Below are 17,042 nucleotides of genomic sequence, written 5' to 3'. Positions count from 1 at the left end.
TAAGATCTTCAGAAAGTAAATTTTTGAACAAGCACTCAAACATTAACAGTTCTTTTGATAATAGCCTTTCCTAAGATGTGCACAAAATGGCTAGGCAACAGTGGAGTCACGGTACTATTGACCAATTTCCAGGATTTAGCATCAATTGCCATTTGTGGAAAGAGTTCCAAACTTTCAGTATCCTTTGCGTGAAGAAGTGTTTAAGTCCATTCCTGAAAGGTCTGAATCTAGTTTTTAGACTCTGACCCCTAGTCCCAGACTGATTTGAGTTGATTTATTATTGTCACATGTATCAGTATAGAGTGAAAAATATTGTTTTTTGCACACTATACAGACAAAGCACAAAGAAGGAAAGGACACAGAGTGCAGAATGTAGAGTTACAGTCATAGCTAGGATGTAAAGAAAGATCAATTTAATGTAAGGTAGGTCCATTCAAAAATCTGATGACAGCAGGAAAGAAGCTGTTCTTGAGTCAGTTGGTACAGGTCCTCAGTTTTTTACATTTTTTCCCAACGGAAGAAGGTGGAAGAGGGTATGTCCAGTGTACTTGGGGTCCTTAATTATACTGGCTGCTTTTCCGAGATGGCGGGAAATGTAGATAGTGTCAATGGATGGGAGGCTAGTTTGAGTGATGGACTGGGCTTCCTTCACAACCTTTGCAACTTCTTGCAGCCTTAGATAGAGAGGAGCCATACCAACATGTGATGCAACCGGAAAGAATGCTTTCCATGGTGCATCTGTAAAAGTTGGTGGAAGTCATAGTGGGCATACCAAATTTCCTTAGTCTTCTGAGAAAGTAGAGGCGTTGGGCTTTCTTAACTATAGCGTCAGCGTGGGGGTACCAGGACAGGTTGTTGGTGGTCTGGACACCTAGAAACGTGAAGCTCTCAACTATTTCTACTTCATCCCCATTGATGTACACAGGGGCATAGCCTCCATTATTCTTCCTGAAGTCGATGACTATCTCTTTCATTTTGTTGACATTAAGGGAGAGATTACTGTTGTTGCACCAGTTCACCAGATTCTCTATCTCTTTGCCAAACTCCATCTCGTCATTGTTTGAGAGCTGACCATTATAGTGGTGTCATTAGCAAACTTGAAAACCAAGTTGAAGGGGAATTTAGCCACAGAGTCACAGGTGAATGAGTACAGTAGGGGGCTGAAGACACAGCTTTGTGGGAAATGAGTGTTCAGGATGATTGCGGAGGAGGTGTTGTTGCTTATCCTTACTGATTGCAGTCTGTGGGTTAGGAAGTTCGGGATCTGATTGCAGAGCGAGGGGCCGAGCCCCAGGCCACAAAGTTTGGAGATGTGTTTTGTAGTAATAATGGCATTGAGGCCCAAGCTGTAGTCAATTATTAGGAGTCTGACAAAGGGGTGTGTGTGTGTTCGTGTGTAAGGGGAGGGATGCAATCCTGAAGCCCGAGAGGCAGTCTTCCAGCGGGTACACCTCCCCCCCCTTTCCCATATATCCCCATGCCCACAAGGCAATCACCAAAGTCCTCTGTCTGGCAACATTTCCACCTGGGTGGCCACTTAAGGGCCTCAATTTGCTAAAGGACAGCCAAAAGGACGGTAAACTCCTCGTGGTGGCAGTAAGGCAACAGGCATGGCACTGGAGAACAAGACTAATGTAAACCTCCACCATCTCAATCCATTTTACATCTCCCTTTGCTACCCAGAGTCACTTCTTGCGCACTCATAAAATTGCAGCCAATACTTTTAATTGAGCAGACAAAAATCTTTTGTCACATTGGCCACCTTGGTTGAAGTATAACTAAATCTATATCAGTCACATCAGAAGAAATTGACTAAAGCAACCAAACTGCAACTCTCAACTTCCTGAGCACAAGTCATTAACACTACTTGAAACAATAATTTCCATATTTTCATCCATAAATTAAATTTGTACACTCACCAATGTCAATATATTTTGAATCCAAGGGTGTTCCAATGGAATTACACAACACTAGAACATACTAAAACAGGAGAAAATTACAGGAAATTATGACAGTTTTAAAAATAATCAAATGCATCTCTAACAATAGCATTATGTAGCCTGTATTTTAATTGGCATGCAGTTAAAATGTACACAAATGCATTTATACTGATATTGGTTACTGAATATTCCCACCTTAAGATTTTTTTTCTGGATAGCAGTACCATTTTTGGTTTGTCAGTCCAACTGTCATAACTGCAGGCCTGCTGATATAATCTTCCAGGAAGCACCCAATTAAGAAGATGCCTCTGGGCTCATTGTTCAACTAGAATCAACAAGTGGGTTGAGGCAGTAAAATTTCAGCATGTGTGATTGAAAGGGCAGCCAGCAGTATTCACAGTGTCTACCATGAGAATGCTGAGATGTTTGGGATGTGGGAGGGCAAGATGAAATGGAAGCACAAAATGGCCGTAAGAAACACAGAAACATGGAAACAGGAGTGGACCATTTAGCCCTTTGAACATGCTCCACCAATCATTATGATCATGGCTGATGGTCAAATTCAATATCCTGATCCTGCTTTCCCCTCAAATCCCTTGATTTCTATAGAAGAGGCAGCAGCCACTTCTTCACCTCACCTCCACAGCAATGGCAAGTCTTTGCCTGCGATTAACTTGAGGCATGATGATTTGCTCTTTTACCGTGTAGATTACATATAATTTTCATGACACTTTGGCTTCTCACTGTGCACCCGCCTGTTATGAGCTGCAAACACTGTGGAAATTCCATGGGCCACTGGTCAAATTCCATTGCTCTTGAAAAAAAGGCTGCTAAATGCCTTATTAGCAACTGCATTTGGTTTCTCGTTTCTGCAAGGTAAGTTACCCTATTTGCACAGAAACCACCCCTGGAGAAACAGTAGGGGGTAGAAACACATCAGCATTCATGTCCAGTGTCATTTTTTTCTAATTTTAGTCATTTCCATACCTCTAAACCCATCTCCTACAATCCATCTGGAGCCAGGTACAATTCTACCACTCCCTCCCCTCCATCCCCCCACACTGATGCAGTGAAATAAATTCCAGAAATTGTTACCATAGCAACTACAGATTCCATCTCATTCTCATCCTTTCAAATGCAGCACAAACAAAAAAACAAATTAATCTGTAACAAGAGTAAGTTACAAAACAGAATTGACAATATTTTTATAGTTACTTTCAAACTTATATAACATATTAAGTAATAAGATAAAGAAATTGTGGAAAATGTAAGTAAAAGCTTCATGAGAAGATTTCATTGGTCTTGTCCTGATGTCTTTATTTGTAAAGCACAAATCTGTATATAATTATTTATAAAAAATTCACAGATACTTGGGTAGTTTTTTTATTCATTCACAAGATGTGAACATTGTTGACAAAGCTAGCATTTATTGTCCATCCCTAATTGTCCATGAGAAGATGGCAATAAGCCACCTTCTTGACTACATCTGAGTGTCTTGATAGGTATATCAGATGAAAATATCACATTGCTTTGTGACTGAAGTCAGTTATAGGTTAGACCAGATAAAAACAGCTGATTTTCATCCCCCCAAGAAATGAGTGAACCAGATTGGTTTTTCTAATAATCTAGAGGTTTCACCATTACTGATACTAGATTTTTATTTCAGAAGTGGTCAATTAAATTTAATTAGCTGATTTTGTGGAATTTGAACTCACGTGCCCAGATCATTTCCAGGCCGGTGGATTACTAGCCCAATAACAAAGCTACTAATTTAACAATTTGCTTGCTGAAGTACATTTACCATTGCATGTACTCATGGTGACTGAATAAATTTTAAAAAAGGAAAAGGAAATGGTCATTTGACCAGCAAGCTTAAAGTTGATTTATTAGTGTCACAAGTATGAACTTACTGTGAAAATCCTCTATTTGCCACACTCTGGCGCCTATTTGGTTACATTGAGGGAGAAGTTAGCATGGCCAATGAACCTAACTAGCACACTAGCAAATATTTTTAAGACGCGTGTTGATGGGTTTTTGATGAGAGGGGATTAAGGGTTATGGGGAGAGGGTGGGAATGTGGAACTGAGCCACGACAGATCAGCCATGATCTTATTGAATGGCGGGGCAGGCTCGAAGGGCCAGATGGCCTACTCCTGCTCCTATTTCTCATGTTCTTATGTTCAGGCTGTGGGAGGAAACCCACACAGACACAGAACAATGCACATGCCGCACAGACAGTGACCCAAGCCAGGTATCGAATCTGGGTCTCTAGCGCTGAGAGGCAGCTGTGCTAACCACTGTACCACCCATTTACTCCATTTTGTTGACCTTGGTTTCATGTTCCCATTCTATCCCTTAAATTTCAGTCATTACCACAGCTGTAAACTCTTTTAAGTAAGACTGAAGTTTTCTCTTTTGCTATTTTCTCAATCTTACCAATCTTTCAATTCCAGAAAGCTGGTGATCATTGTCCCGTATACTGGACACTAACACAATTATAATTCCTCTAAGAAGGTGCTGCACATAAAAGTCCAGATGGGCCTTAACCAATGCATTTTACAAATGCACCACCTCTTGATTAGTATTAAATCCCTCTGCTAATGAAACACAGTGGGGACAATTCTCCCAGTCAGGAGATTCAAGCCGAGGCCTTTTATTGGGCCTCCCGCTGGGTGCCAAGGCGTCTGCAAGTCTCCAGCTGACAGATTTCCGGTGCTGTCAACTCCGCACCAGAAATCGGCTGGAGCAGTATAACCTATTTAAATCAGAATTTGCATCTTATTACCGGGCCTGGGACTGAAGTCTCCGGGCATGCTACAATCTCCCTCTTCCCCTCCGCCAGGACTGTTTCACTCTAGCATGGTTTATAATAGCTCCCCATTTGCAGCCTGATCCCGTTGGCGTAAAGGGAGCCCATGGAGGCCCCCCAGGAGGTTGAGGGTAAGATGGGTGCCCCATGGGCATTGCCAGCTTGCAGTACTAGCCTGGCCTCCTGGCTCTGTCCAAGAAGCAAAGTGGCAATGGCCAAGGGGCACCTTGACACTGCCCAGCAGGCTTCAGGCACTGCCAGAGGGGGCAAGGCCGTCCTGCTGCCACTCTGAACTCGAGCATGGTGACAGAGGGAAGGAGGCCAGCAATCAAGACGCCGGCAGTGCGGGGCTACTGCACATGCACCAACCCTGGCACTGACAGAACAGTGCACGTGCAGTGGCCTGCTCAGTGCTATGCTGCCGTCCTCTCCGGTGGGAATGGACCCCGCCCACTGATCTTTTGCATGATTCACGCTAGTGCGCTCTGCAACGCCTAGTGTAGGAGATTCATTTTGAAAATCCCGCAGAAAAAACCAACAGGATTTACTCCAGTGTTTATGTGAATTTGACACTTTGAATTTTTTTGGGAGAATCCCACCCAGTACCTTGTCTGTCCTTGATGGTTTCAATCACATTGTGCCCTTCCAACATGAGGGAGTGGCATTGTGGGATGTACCAATAGAAGCAGTGGTAAGAAACCATAACTGATTTGTTAGGAACAAGGTATCTTAAAGGCAAAAATTATAAGTTAAACAAAATCAGTTATGCTGGTATCATTATGAATAACTTTGTGTTCAAGTCATTAAAAACTGCTTCTTCTTCACATCGCTTTTCCTTATCCTTTCCTTTCTCTTTTGTCTTTGTCTTTGGTATGTAGAGGGGAACCTCATATCATGAGCAGTAAATAAACCGAAAGACTGCAAATAAGTCACTTTCACCTGTTGAGACTATTTGGGGCTTTGGACGAGGAGAAGAGAGAAAATAAGAGCAGGTCTTCTCTGATGCTAGCATAGAATGGGAAAAGCGTGTTGGGGAGTGGACCAGAGTATTGGGGAGATAACAGCACCTTTGCATTGCTGAAACGGACAGTGAAGATGTGCTTGGATGTTACATTATACTCAATGTGGTGGAAATGGTAGATAATGACGTGATGAATGCAGGGACTAGTGGGATGAAAGGTGACTAATTCTCTTCATAGATGCTGTCAGACCTTCTGAGTGTTTCCAGCATTTTTCTGTTTTTAATTCAGGTCTCCAGCATCAGTAGTGTCTTACTTATGTATTAGTACTTACTTAGGGGGTGGTTGAAAAGCTGCATGGGATTTTTCTCCTGAAGGCTGTTAGTTCCTGGGAAATGCTGCGCTGGATACATTGTAAAGTCAAGTGTAAAATGATTTTGTTAATGTATTTGTGGTCTAAAATTCTGACTAATTTCAAGAGGTACAATTGCTGCTTATGAATAAGCTGTTAAAATTAATCTCATGGACAAAACTAACTTTTTTTGTGATTTTTAGAAAATACATTTAATATATTTTGATTTTAGGATTTAGAGTAAGGGAAGTTAAGATTGTATCTCTCAAAATTCTGATTTAGCTAGATTATGATTGTATGGACATATGATTAGAGAGAATATTATTAGGGAGGAAAGTATTAAATTAAGATGATTGGTGAATTACAGAAGTAGGAAACAGCTGCTTACAAAAAGAAAAAAAAATCAGCCAATTTTCCTGAGCATTGACCCTCCAAACAGCAAGGTCAGATAAATGGGATGGAGATTCAAAAACAGAAATGCAAATCGGGCATTCTTAACTTCCCATCTTCTTTTCTAGACCATTCACTGGCTGGATGCCCAAGTGTAGGGGTGCCAGAGAACATGGCGCTACTGCAGTACAGAGGACCCTTGAGAATCCCAGGGTCAGGTCAAAAATTGAAAATTAGCCTATTTACTAAATTGCAGTGTTGCCTACCAACCCCGCCTCACCCATCCATCTTTAGAAGGAATTGAAACTTTCTGGTCATCCATTTCTATCAGTAGCAAGATGCTTCTGATCTCTAGGTTGAACATACAGCTGTAGGTTCAGCTTAAGACAAGAACTTTTGGTACTCTTGGGGCCTGAAATGGAGCAGTATGTTTTTGGTGTATTTATGTCAATTGTACCATTTTGTGGGATCTGAGGCTTTCTTGTCCACACCTGAGGATACTATGTCCTTGCCTCTCCCCGTATCTTGCTACTCTAATCTGCTGTCAAGGAAATATATGAAGCTAGACTGAAGTAGACCAGTCAATCCATCAAGCTTGCACTGCCATTCAATTAAATCATAGCTGATTAGTATCTGAACTTCATTTATTTGTCATTGTTCCACACCCTCTGATACCTTTCAAACCAAAGGTCTATTGATTTCAGTATTGCAAGCACTCTGTCAGTTCTGGGATAAATGCTGCATGGACAGTTGACTAAGTATTTCAGTTATATACTAATTTGAAAAGTAGTATACAGTAAAAATAATCTCTTACCTGCAGAGAGCTCTCATCAGCCTTTGTCGCTAAAATGCAAAAGTCTCCACATGTTGTTATTGAAATCAGACTCCTTACGTACTTTACATACTTTTCATTGTTCTTGGTGTCCCAAAAGACTACACAGTATTCCAATCGATCTGGTCTGGTATATGCATACACTACTGTGCTGGAGCAATAACCCCACTGCCAAAAGACAAAAATTGGATCAGTATGTTTGCTTAAAATTTGAAAGAAAATTGTTTCATATAAAAATGTACTTCTTTGGCCTCATAAATAATTACAATGGCAGATACAAAATATTAACATCCAAGTGCAGCAAGTAATTAGGAAAGCAAATGGAATGTTGGCCTTTATTTCAAGAAGGACAGTGTATTAAAATAAGGAAGTTTTGCTACAACTCTCTGAGGTATTGGTATATCATTAAAGGATGATATACCTGCACTGGAGGTAGCCCAGAGAAAGCACATTAGACTGATTCCAGGGTTAAAAGAATTGTCCTATGTGGAAAGGTTGAGTCTACACTCTTTGGAATTTAGAAGAATGATAAGTGATCTTATTGAAACATACAAGACTCGGAGAGGACTTGACAAGATAGATGCTGAGTGCATCTTCCCCCTCATGAGGGAACCGAGAACCAGTTTTAGAATAAGGAGTCTGTGACTTTCATTTGTTCATATAGGATATTAAAACTGTTTACCAAAATATTGGACAAAGAATTATAATTTAAGAAGAGGATTAACTGAAGAACGCAGAGGGAGTTTTAGAGAGGAAATTGAGAGCTTAAATCCATTAAAGCAATTATAATCAGGTGAGACTAAAATTCAAGAAATGCCGAGATGGCTAGTCAGGCTAGAGGGGGGCGGGTTACAGAAAAATGGAGAGGCGAGATCATAGAAAGATTTGAAAACAAGGGTAAGAATTTTGAAACTGAAGTGTTGCCAGGCTGGGAGCCAATATGGACCAGTGAGCACAAGGGAGATGGGTTAACAGGAACTAGTGTATTTATAAGATGGGCAACAGAGTTTTGGAAGAACTCCAATATACAGTGAATGCAAGATGGAAGGCAGACCAGGGATGCACCGGGATAATAGAATCTAGAGGTAGGATGAGAGTTTCAGCATCAAATGAATTGAGTCTAAGGCAGAGACAAAGAACATTGCAGAGATGGAAGTAGCCACCATCCCCCCTTCCCAATCAGGCACAGAGTGCCTGAGAACAATAGACCTCCATTATGAACTTGCTGGGTAGCACCCTCAGATGCCAAATCCCCTGCCCACCAACAGCTGAATACCAATGGCAGGATGAGGCCTTTAAGTGGTCACTCAAGGGCCTCTAGTGCAAGCCTTCCTGCCTGAACCGAACAGAGGGAAGAGGGTGGGATCCCTACCTGCACAATTCCTAACTATACCAAATGTAAACATTTAGTATGATGGGAAAAAACATCTACTTAACTTCAGAATACACAAAAAGATTTAGGGATACTGGTAGGTTTACCTTGTAATCTGGTCTGATGTTGGCAAAATAAATAAAAGAATCAACAGCAAGGGCAATTCTCAGCCCTCCTCCTTCCCATGATGCTGCATACATCTGCTTGCCAGACACTTTTAATGTGCGCAAATGCTTGAAGAAAAGGGCAAAGTGAGAGAAATACTAAGAATGTAACATATAATATACAAGTTTTCAAATTTAGCAATGGCATTATTAGTCTGTCGATGGATGGTGATCATAATTATTTCATGTACTTTGGCTTAAAAGCTTTATAAAAGGAATCACAACAACTCTTCAAACCTTATGGATAAATAAATTAAAAGCCTTGTATTTAAATACAGTATATTTCATTCCCTTAGAAACTCCTAAAAAATTTCACAGCCAATTTCTTTGAGACATGCTCACTGCTTTATCTGCTACAATGGCAAACAATCTGTGTAGAAAGTCTGACAACACCAGGTTTAAGTCCAATCGATTTATTTGATAGTAAACTCACAAGCTTTCGAGGTTAAGCTCTTCTTCAGGTGAATGGAGAGTTCTGGCCTCAGACAGAGCATATAAAGCACAGACAGTTTACAGATTACTGATTAGAATGCGAATCTTTACACCTAACCTGCTGTTCAAGTCCTAAAGTGCCCGACAATGTGAGTGGGTGGAGCACTGATCACGGGTTAAAGAGATATGTATTGTCTCCAGACAGTACAGTAAGTGAGGTTTTGCAAACCCAGGCAAGTCACAGGGGTTACAGATGGGTTCATGTCGCACTATCTGTAACCCCTGTGACTTGCCTGGGTTTGCAAAACCTCACTTACTGTACTGTCTGAAGACAATACACATCTCTTTAACCTGTGATCAGTGCTCCACCCACTCACATTGTCGGCCACTTTAGGACTTGAACAGCAGGTTAGATGTAAAGATTTGCATTCTAATCAGTAATCAGTAAACTGTCTGTGCTTTATATGCTCTGTCTGAGGCCAGAACTCTCCATTCACCTGAAGAAGAGCTTAACCTCAAAAGCTTGTGAGTTTACTATCAAATAAATCGGTTGGACTTAAACCTGGTGTTGTCAGACTTCTTACTGTTTACCCCAGTCCAATGCCGGCATATCCACATCATGAAAACAATCTGTGCACAGCAAGATTTTAATTTGCTTACACAATGCTAAAGATTTTAGTTCAACTGCTTGGAATATCATCTTCGTTATTCAGGCTGTGTGATTCCAAACAAGCAAAACCCTCCTCTCTCTTATTTAGAAAAGCTGAAGATTTTTATTCAATGATGGGTATAGTTGACTTGAAATTCCCACTAGTACAAAAAAAAATAAAAATTCTCACCTCACCAAAAGGAGTGTAGAACTGCACAACATTGATCTGCTTGTCTTGACCAGCTGACAATTGGGAACCAGCAACAGCCAGTACGCTCCCACAGTAGTTCCACTGAATGCCAACCACATTTATACCAGTATCAATCAGGACAGGGTCTATCATGAAAAATATGAGAGTACTGCATTATTTACTCCAGATGTGGGATGGAGTTTCCACTTTGATGGCAATTGGAAAATTACATCCAACTTGAGCATGTGTTCGTTTGTTGGTTAAGTTACATTTCAAGTTTCTACTGAGGTATAGTATAATCACCAATTTAAAATCTCCACAACATGGTACAATCAGGCAGTGTAATTCAACAATATTTGCTTTGCACAAAAAAAATTCAGTCATGTGTTTAAGAAACCTTTATTAAGATAACTTGAAAATTGATATATCACAAAAAAAAAATCTGGATTTTACACTTCCCCTCCAGTGGATTTGAAGGCAAAAAATCCAGTGGGCAGCACGAGCCTGCCCCCTCTGCAATATATTTTTGTGCTGGGTGAGCCATTAGGCAACCCTCCCTCTGTTGGGCAATTAAGTCCTTAAGTGGGCACTGAGCGATTACTCAAGGGCCTCATTCCATCACTGCAGGTAAAACCCCAACAGACTGTGTGGGCTGGTGATGGACAAAAAGGAGGGGATAGCTCCTTGATGGGACCTTGGACTCATAAGGGACACGCTGCAAACCTCCCCCACCTTCCCTGGTAATGAATTCACAACTGGCTCCTTGATATCTGGGATGGGATATAGCCTCAGCAGCAAACATCACTCTTGGTAGCGCAGATGGGGTGAGAAGACTGCCAGCCATCTAACTCGCTGGCAGCTCTCAGAGGCTGGACTTCATCACCAGACAAGGGTGGAAATCTGCTTCAACGTTAAAATGGCTATGGGGCGGTGGCAGGGACCATAACAGCTGTAAAACTGAGCTCCAAACAATTTAATAAAAAAAAGTCTAGTCCATCATCCACAAACAACCTGATTTTAAATCATTAAAAAAATAGATGCCTTGAAAAAACTATATTGTAACATTTACTAGTTCCACTGGGACACACAGTTTCTTAGGAAATTAACTATTGTTAGAAGTATAAAAAAGCTTTTAGCCTGAAAAAGCAATTTGAATTAGCTTCCTGAAATGGATAGGAACTAGCCCATTTGAAAATGGTCGACCCAGCACAGTCTTACTTATAGTCAACTGGAGCCTCATGCCAAAATTCGGAGACGTCTCAAAGACTAGTCAAGCAACAGCCTGACATAGTCATATTCACAGAATCAAAACTACAGATAATGTTCCAGACCACCAACACCATCCCTGGGTACGTCCTGTCTCTTGGGCAGGACTGATCCAAAAGAGGTATGGAAATCCTCAACAATGAATCTGGACTCCATGAAGTCTCAGGGCACCGGGTCAAACATGAGCTGATAAGCATTTACTGTCCTCCTCAGCTGATAAATCAGCACATAGAACATCACTTGGAGAAAGCGCTGAGGGTGGCAAGGATGCAGAATGCACTCTGGATAGGGAGATTCAATTTTTATCACCAGGAGTGGATTGGTAGCACCATTACAATGAGCTGGCCGATTCCTAAAGGACATAGCTGCTAGACTGGGTCTGCAACAAATGGTGAAGGAACCAACAGATATATCTGTCCATGACAGTACCAATAGGAGTGACCACATACAGTCCTCAAGGAGACAAATTCCTGTCTTCACATTGAAGATACCCTCCATCACACTGTAGTGCACTCACACCATGGATAACCTTCAAAAAGATAAAACAACTCAATACTGGGCAACTATGAGGAGCTGTGGGCCTTCAACAGCAGCAGAATTGTATTCAACCACAATCCGCAATCTCAGTCTGGCATATACCTCGCTCCACAATTATCACCAAGCCAGGGGATCAACCCTGGTTCAATGAAAAGTATAGGAGGGCATGCCAAGAGCGACACAGACTTATTTAAAAATAGGCATCAACTTGGTGAAGCTACAACACCTGCTTGGCCAGAATTTTCCCCAATTTCCCCCTCCCATTTATTCCCCCCCACTTTATCCCCCACCACCTCACCTACCAATGAGCCATTGAAATCTCCATTCACATTGGCGGGACTGGAATAGTCCAACAGCATGAAGGCCTAGAAAATACAGGCCACTGTGTGCCAAACAACATAAACAGCAAGTAATAGACAGAGCTAAACAATTCCACAACCAATGGATCAGATCTAAGCTTTGTAGTCCTGCCACATCCATTCATGAATGGTGGTGGACAATTAATCCCCTGTACATTGAATCAAATTTAAAGTTTACCTCTTGTTGATTAATTTGGAAAGGTACAAGAATTAAAGGGAATACTTGTCTTGCCTGACCATCAGAGGTTGCAATCACTTCACAGCCTTTGAAGTATTTTTTAAGTGTGGTCACAATTATAACATATGAAATAATAGCCAGCTAGCTCCCACAAACAGTAATGTAATAACGACCAGATAATCTGTTTTTGTGATGTTGATTGAGGGCTAAATATTGACTATAATACTGGATATAACTTCCTTTTAATCCAAAATAGTGCCACAGGCATTATTACATTTAGCTGAGCTTTTTGTGCTCAAGCCCTGAAATGGATTTGGGAGTGCTGCTAACATTAATATTGGTAATATTCGTAAGTGGCTCGTAATAGATAGTATTAGTTTCAAATAAGGGTGTGCAATGACGAATAAACTAAATGAAAAGAAAATTCCTGAATCTATCCCAAATGTATTCATTGTCTTGGCGTTTATTGGTAGGGGGATTGAATTTAGGAGTCGTAGCGTTATGTTGCAACTGTACACAACTCTGGTGCGGCCGCACTTGGAGTATTGTGTGCAGTTCTGGTCCCCACATTACAGGAAGGATGTGGAGGCTTTGGAGAGGGTGCAGAGGAGGTTTACCAGGATGTTGCCTGGTATGGAGGGGAGATCCTATGAGGAGAGGCTGAGGGATTTGGGATTGTTTTCGCTGGAAAGAAGGTGGCTAAGAGGGGATCTTATTGAAACATATAAGATGATTAGAGGTTTAGATAGGGTGGATAGTGATAGCCTTTTTCCTCTGATGGAAAAATCTAGCACGAGGGGGCATGGCTTTAAACTAAGGGGGGGTAGTTATAGGACAGATGTCAGGGGTAGGTTCTTTACCCAGAGGGTGGTGAGGGATTGGAATGCCCTGCCTGCTGCAGTTGTAAATGCGCCTAGTTTGGGGGCGTTTAAGAGGTCTGTGGACAGGTTTATGGACGAAAAGGGATTGGTTTAGGTTAGTGGGTCATTGTTGTTTTTTTTTAACTGGTCGGCGCAACATCATGGGCCGAAGGGCCTGTTCTGCGCTGTAATGTTCTATGTTCTATGTTTAATACTCACTCTCATCATGCTCATGACGCATTATTTGACATCGGCCATTGTCTAAGCAAATAGCTAGGCAGGGACAGTCTGGTTCAACATAACCTTCATTTCCCGAATACCAGTGGATACCAACAATGCTGACTGCACCAGTTACGTTAGCAAGACACTGTAGCACCAACTTCACCTAAAAGGCACAGAGATATACAGAACACATACAAAATTAGATTACAGATGAGCATATGAAAAGGTTTTAATCTCAATATCAAACAGTTCTTCAAATCAAAATAAAATTTTGTCATTGTACTCATTTGTATACAATTGTTTTTCCATGCTGCTCCCAATCAACTAAGTTTGGTTAAATATGGCCCAGATCTTCTGAGCAGCAGCAACCAGTGTTGGATAGCCACTCTGTTCAAACTTTTCCCCACCTCAAAACTGCTTCACATTTCTTGCCAGGTCTTCCACGCCTACTTTATTCCGAAATGCGAAGTGCAGTGTTCCTCCAAGAGCTCCATCACAGTACTGTAGAGTTGAGAAACATAGAAATAGAAACCCAGAAAGAGGCCATTGGGCCCATCGAGTCTGCACTGACCACAATCCCACCCAGGCCCTGCCCCCATATATTTACCCACTAATCCCTCTAACCTACGCATCTCGGGACGCTAAGGGGCAATTTTAGTATGGCCAATCAATCTAACCCGCACATCTTTGGACTGTGGGAGGAAACTGGAGCACCCGGAGAAAACCCACAAAACAGAACACAGGTCCCTTTTTATGGCACTAGCTACTATACGGTAAGTTTAATATACTACATTATGAAAGAAAGTGAATGGATGAAAGAATGGGTGAGTAGATGAGTGGATGGGTGAATGGGAAAGATAAGTGGGTAGGGTAGATGAAATGGCAGATAGGTGAGGTGGGTAGGCAGACTAGGTGTGTCAGCAGACTAGGTGTGTCAGGTGGGTGATTGGGGAGTCACATCGTACAGGGGCTAGTCAGGTCAGGTAGAAGGGATACTTGAGTATAGTCAAGTCTGCTCAGGGGGAGAGGAATTAGACTCTGATTTTCCTGTTTAACTTTTCCTGGCTGACTACTCGTAAAACCCACAGAACTATCTGAGGTCACCAAGTTTAACCTACAATCAGAAAGAGTGCCAGGCAGCAGGGGAATTGCAAATCAAAAATTCAAACTTCTCAAGCAATGCCCAAGGAGATCAGCATATCAGGATTTCTGCAGGATCCCAGTTCAGATATCGGGTCTTAAGTCCAGTCTCTAATGATCCAGAGACCAGTGGATTTAGGCCAGTGACTCAGTAGCTGAAGTCAAAACTAATCTTAAAATTGTAATTCTTCTTTAAGTGGTCTTCATAATTGTTAATTTTCAGAAATGTATGCCTTCCCCAATACATACAAAAAAGTGCTAATCCTACTTAAAACTCTACTAACTACGCAAATTTGAATCGGCTGAAATCATTGGCACTAGTTAAAATTGCATTCTCTTGTATTCATTCTCGATGAATTTGGAAGTAGATCCACAAGTTCTATAAAGGCAACAAAATTCAAACAATCATAAAAAAAACTATAAGCCTACAATGAAATTGCCTTGGCTGTCATATATGTGTATTTCTCCATTAGCCATGCCAAATATAAGAATTTTGCTGTCCGGTGACCATGCAACTTGAGTCAATTGGAGGCCCTTCAGTTCCTTGCCCCAAATACGGTTACCTGACAAAATACAGGAAACATGAGACAATCTTTAAAAAAAGTTAAAAATCAAGAAGCCAGCAGATATTGGCAGTTAGCAACAAATTTTACGGATAGTAGAAAGGCAGCAGTTGAAAAAATGTTAACATAATGACCTACATTGAATAAATAACCGCTAATGTTATTGTCACAATCAGATGAGGAGAGGTGGAATGGCTTCCCTCTTTTTCCCACTCCTTTATTAATTTGTGTAGTCCATTAAAAAAGTTCAGCATTTCTGAATGTCAGAATCTAATTCATTTTATAGCTTTTCAGTCTAAAATACATTACCGTCCACCGAACCCACAATGACAGCACCATCTTCATATACAATGCAGATTTTCTGTCCATCAGCATTCCAGCTCATGCTGCGAACCACAGATTTATTTCTATTGTTGATCATTTCTTCATACCAAGAACCTACAATCAATTCACAAGCTTTGAGTGTAATAAAAAAACAGTTAACTAATTCAATTTTGTTCAAAGAAGAAATGGAAAACTGCTGCAGTGAGCACCCTTCAATTAAAGTGCATAAGAACTTTGCTTTTTCCATTTTTCCTAAACAAATGCATTGATATAGTTAACCCAGACAAAGTAAAGTAAAAAGTAAAGTTTATTTATTAGTCACAAGTAAGGCTTACATTAGCACTGCAATGAAGTTACTGTGAAATTCCCCTATCGCCACAGTCCGGCGCCTGTTCGGGTCAATGCACCTAACCGGCATGTCTTTCAGAATGTGGAACAAAACTGCAGCACCCAGAGGAAACCCCTGCAGACACGGGGAGAATGTGCAAACTCCACACAGTGACCCAAGCCAGGAATCAAACCTGGGTCTCTGGTGCCGTGAAGCAGCAGTGCTAACCACTATGCTACCATGCTGCCCCAGAGTTCAGAGTTATAACATCTTAATTAAACCTTCTCTCATTTATCACCTTAGAAAATAAGAAAATAGAACCATAGAAAATTACAGCTCAGAAACAGGCCTTTTGGCCCTTCTTGTCTGTGCCGAACCATTATTTGCCTAATCCCACTGACCTGCACTTGGACCATATCACTCCACACCCCTCTCATCCGTGTACCTGTCCAAGCTTTTCTTAAATGTTAAAAGTGACCTCGCATTTAGCACTTTATCTGGCAGTTCATTCCACACTCCCACCACTCTCTGCGTGAAGAAGCCTCCCCTAATATTCCCTTTAAACTTTTCTCCTTTCACCCTTAACCCATGCCCTCTGGTATTTTTTCTCCCCTAGCTTCAGTGGAAAAAGCCTGCTTGCATTCAATCTATCTATACCCATCAAAATCTTATACACCTCCATCAAATCTTCCCTCGTTCTTCTACACTCCAGGGAATAAAGTCCTAACCTATTCAATCTCTCTCTGTAACTCAGCTTCTCAAGTCCTGGCAACATCCTCATGAACCTTCTCTGCACTCTTTTAACTTTATTTACATCCTTCCCGTAACTAGGTGACCAAAATTGTACACAATACTCTAAATTTGGCCTCATCAATGCCTTATATAACCTTACCATAACACTCCAACTTTTATACTTGATACTCCAATTTATAAAGGCCAATGTACCAAAAGCACTCTTTACGACCCTATCCACCTGTGATGTCACTTTTAGGGAATTCTGTACCTGTATTCCCAGATCCCTCTGTTCAACTGCACTCTTCAGAGTTCTACCATTTACCCTGTACGTTCTACTTTGGTTTGTCCTTCCAAAGTGCAATACCTCACATTTGTCTGCGTTAAATTCCATTTGCCATTTTTCAGCCCATTTTTCTAGTTGGTCCAAATCCCTCTGCAAAC

At 41.3% G+C, this 17,042-nt stretch overlaps 1 protein-coding gene across 7 annotated transcripts in view; it reads right to left on the bottom strand.

Annotated features, from left to right (window-relative positions):
* The window catches only part of wdr35 (WD repeat domain 35), a 107,335-nt gene that overhangs the window by 77,809 nt on the left and 12,484 nt on the right, over positions 1–17,042 (bottom strand). For 5 of the 7 annotated variants that reach the window (XM_080192238.1, XM_080192239.1, XM_080192242.1 and 2 more), the window contains exons 5-12: positions 15,524–15,652; positions 15,081–15,214; positions 13,509–13,674; positions 10,090–10,235; positions 8,762–8,887; positions 7,265–7,450; positions 3,036–3,068; positions 1,920–1,980 (exon numbers count right to left, since the gene is read on the bottom strand). In XM_080192238.1, coding sequence (XP_080048364.1) covers positions 1,920–1,980; positions 3,036–3,068; positions 7,265–7,450; positions 8,762–8,887; positions 10,090–10,235; positions 13,509–13,674; positions 15,081–15,214; positions 15,524–15,652 — 981 coding nt within the window. The remainder of the gene's footprint in view (positions 1–1,919; positions 1,981–3,035; positions 3,069–7,264; positions 7,451–8,761; positions 8,888–10,089; positions 10,236–13,508; positions 13,675–15,080; positions 15,215–15,523; positions 15,653–17,042) is intronic. The other 2 variants (XM_080192240.1, XM_080192241.1) reach the window with 1 other exon arrangement.

Source organism: Carcharhinus amblyrhynchos, chromosome 7, assembly GCF_965287045.1.
Source record: "Carcharhinus amblyrhynchos chromosome 7, sCarAmb.v2.hapA, whole genome shotgun sequence".
NCBI lineage: Eukaryota > Metazoa > Chordata > Chondrichthyes > Carcharhiniformes > Carcharhinidae > Carcharhinus > Carcharhinus amblyrhynchos.
This window is presented reverse-complemented; position numbering and strand designations above follow the sequence as displayed.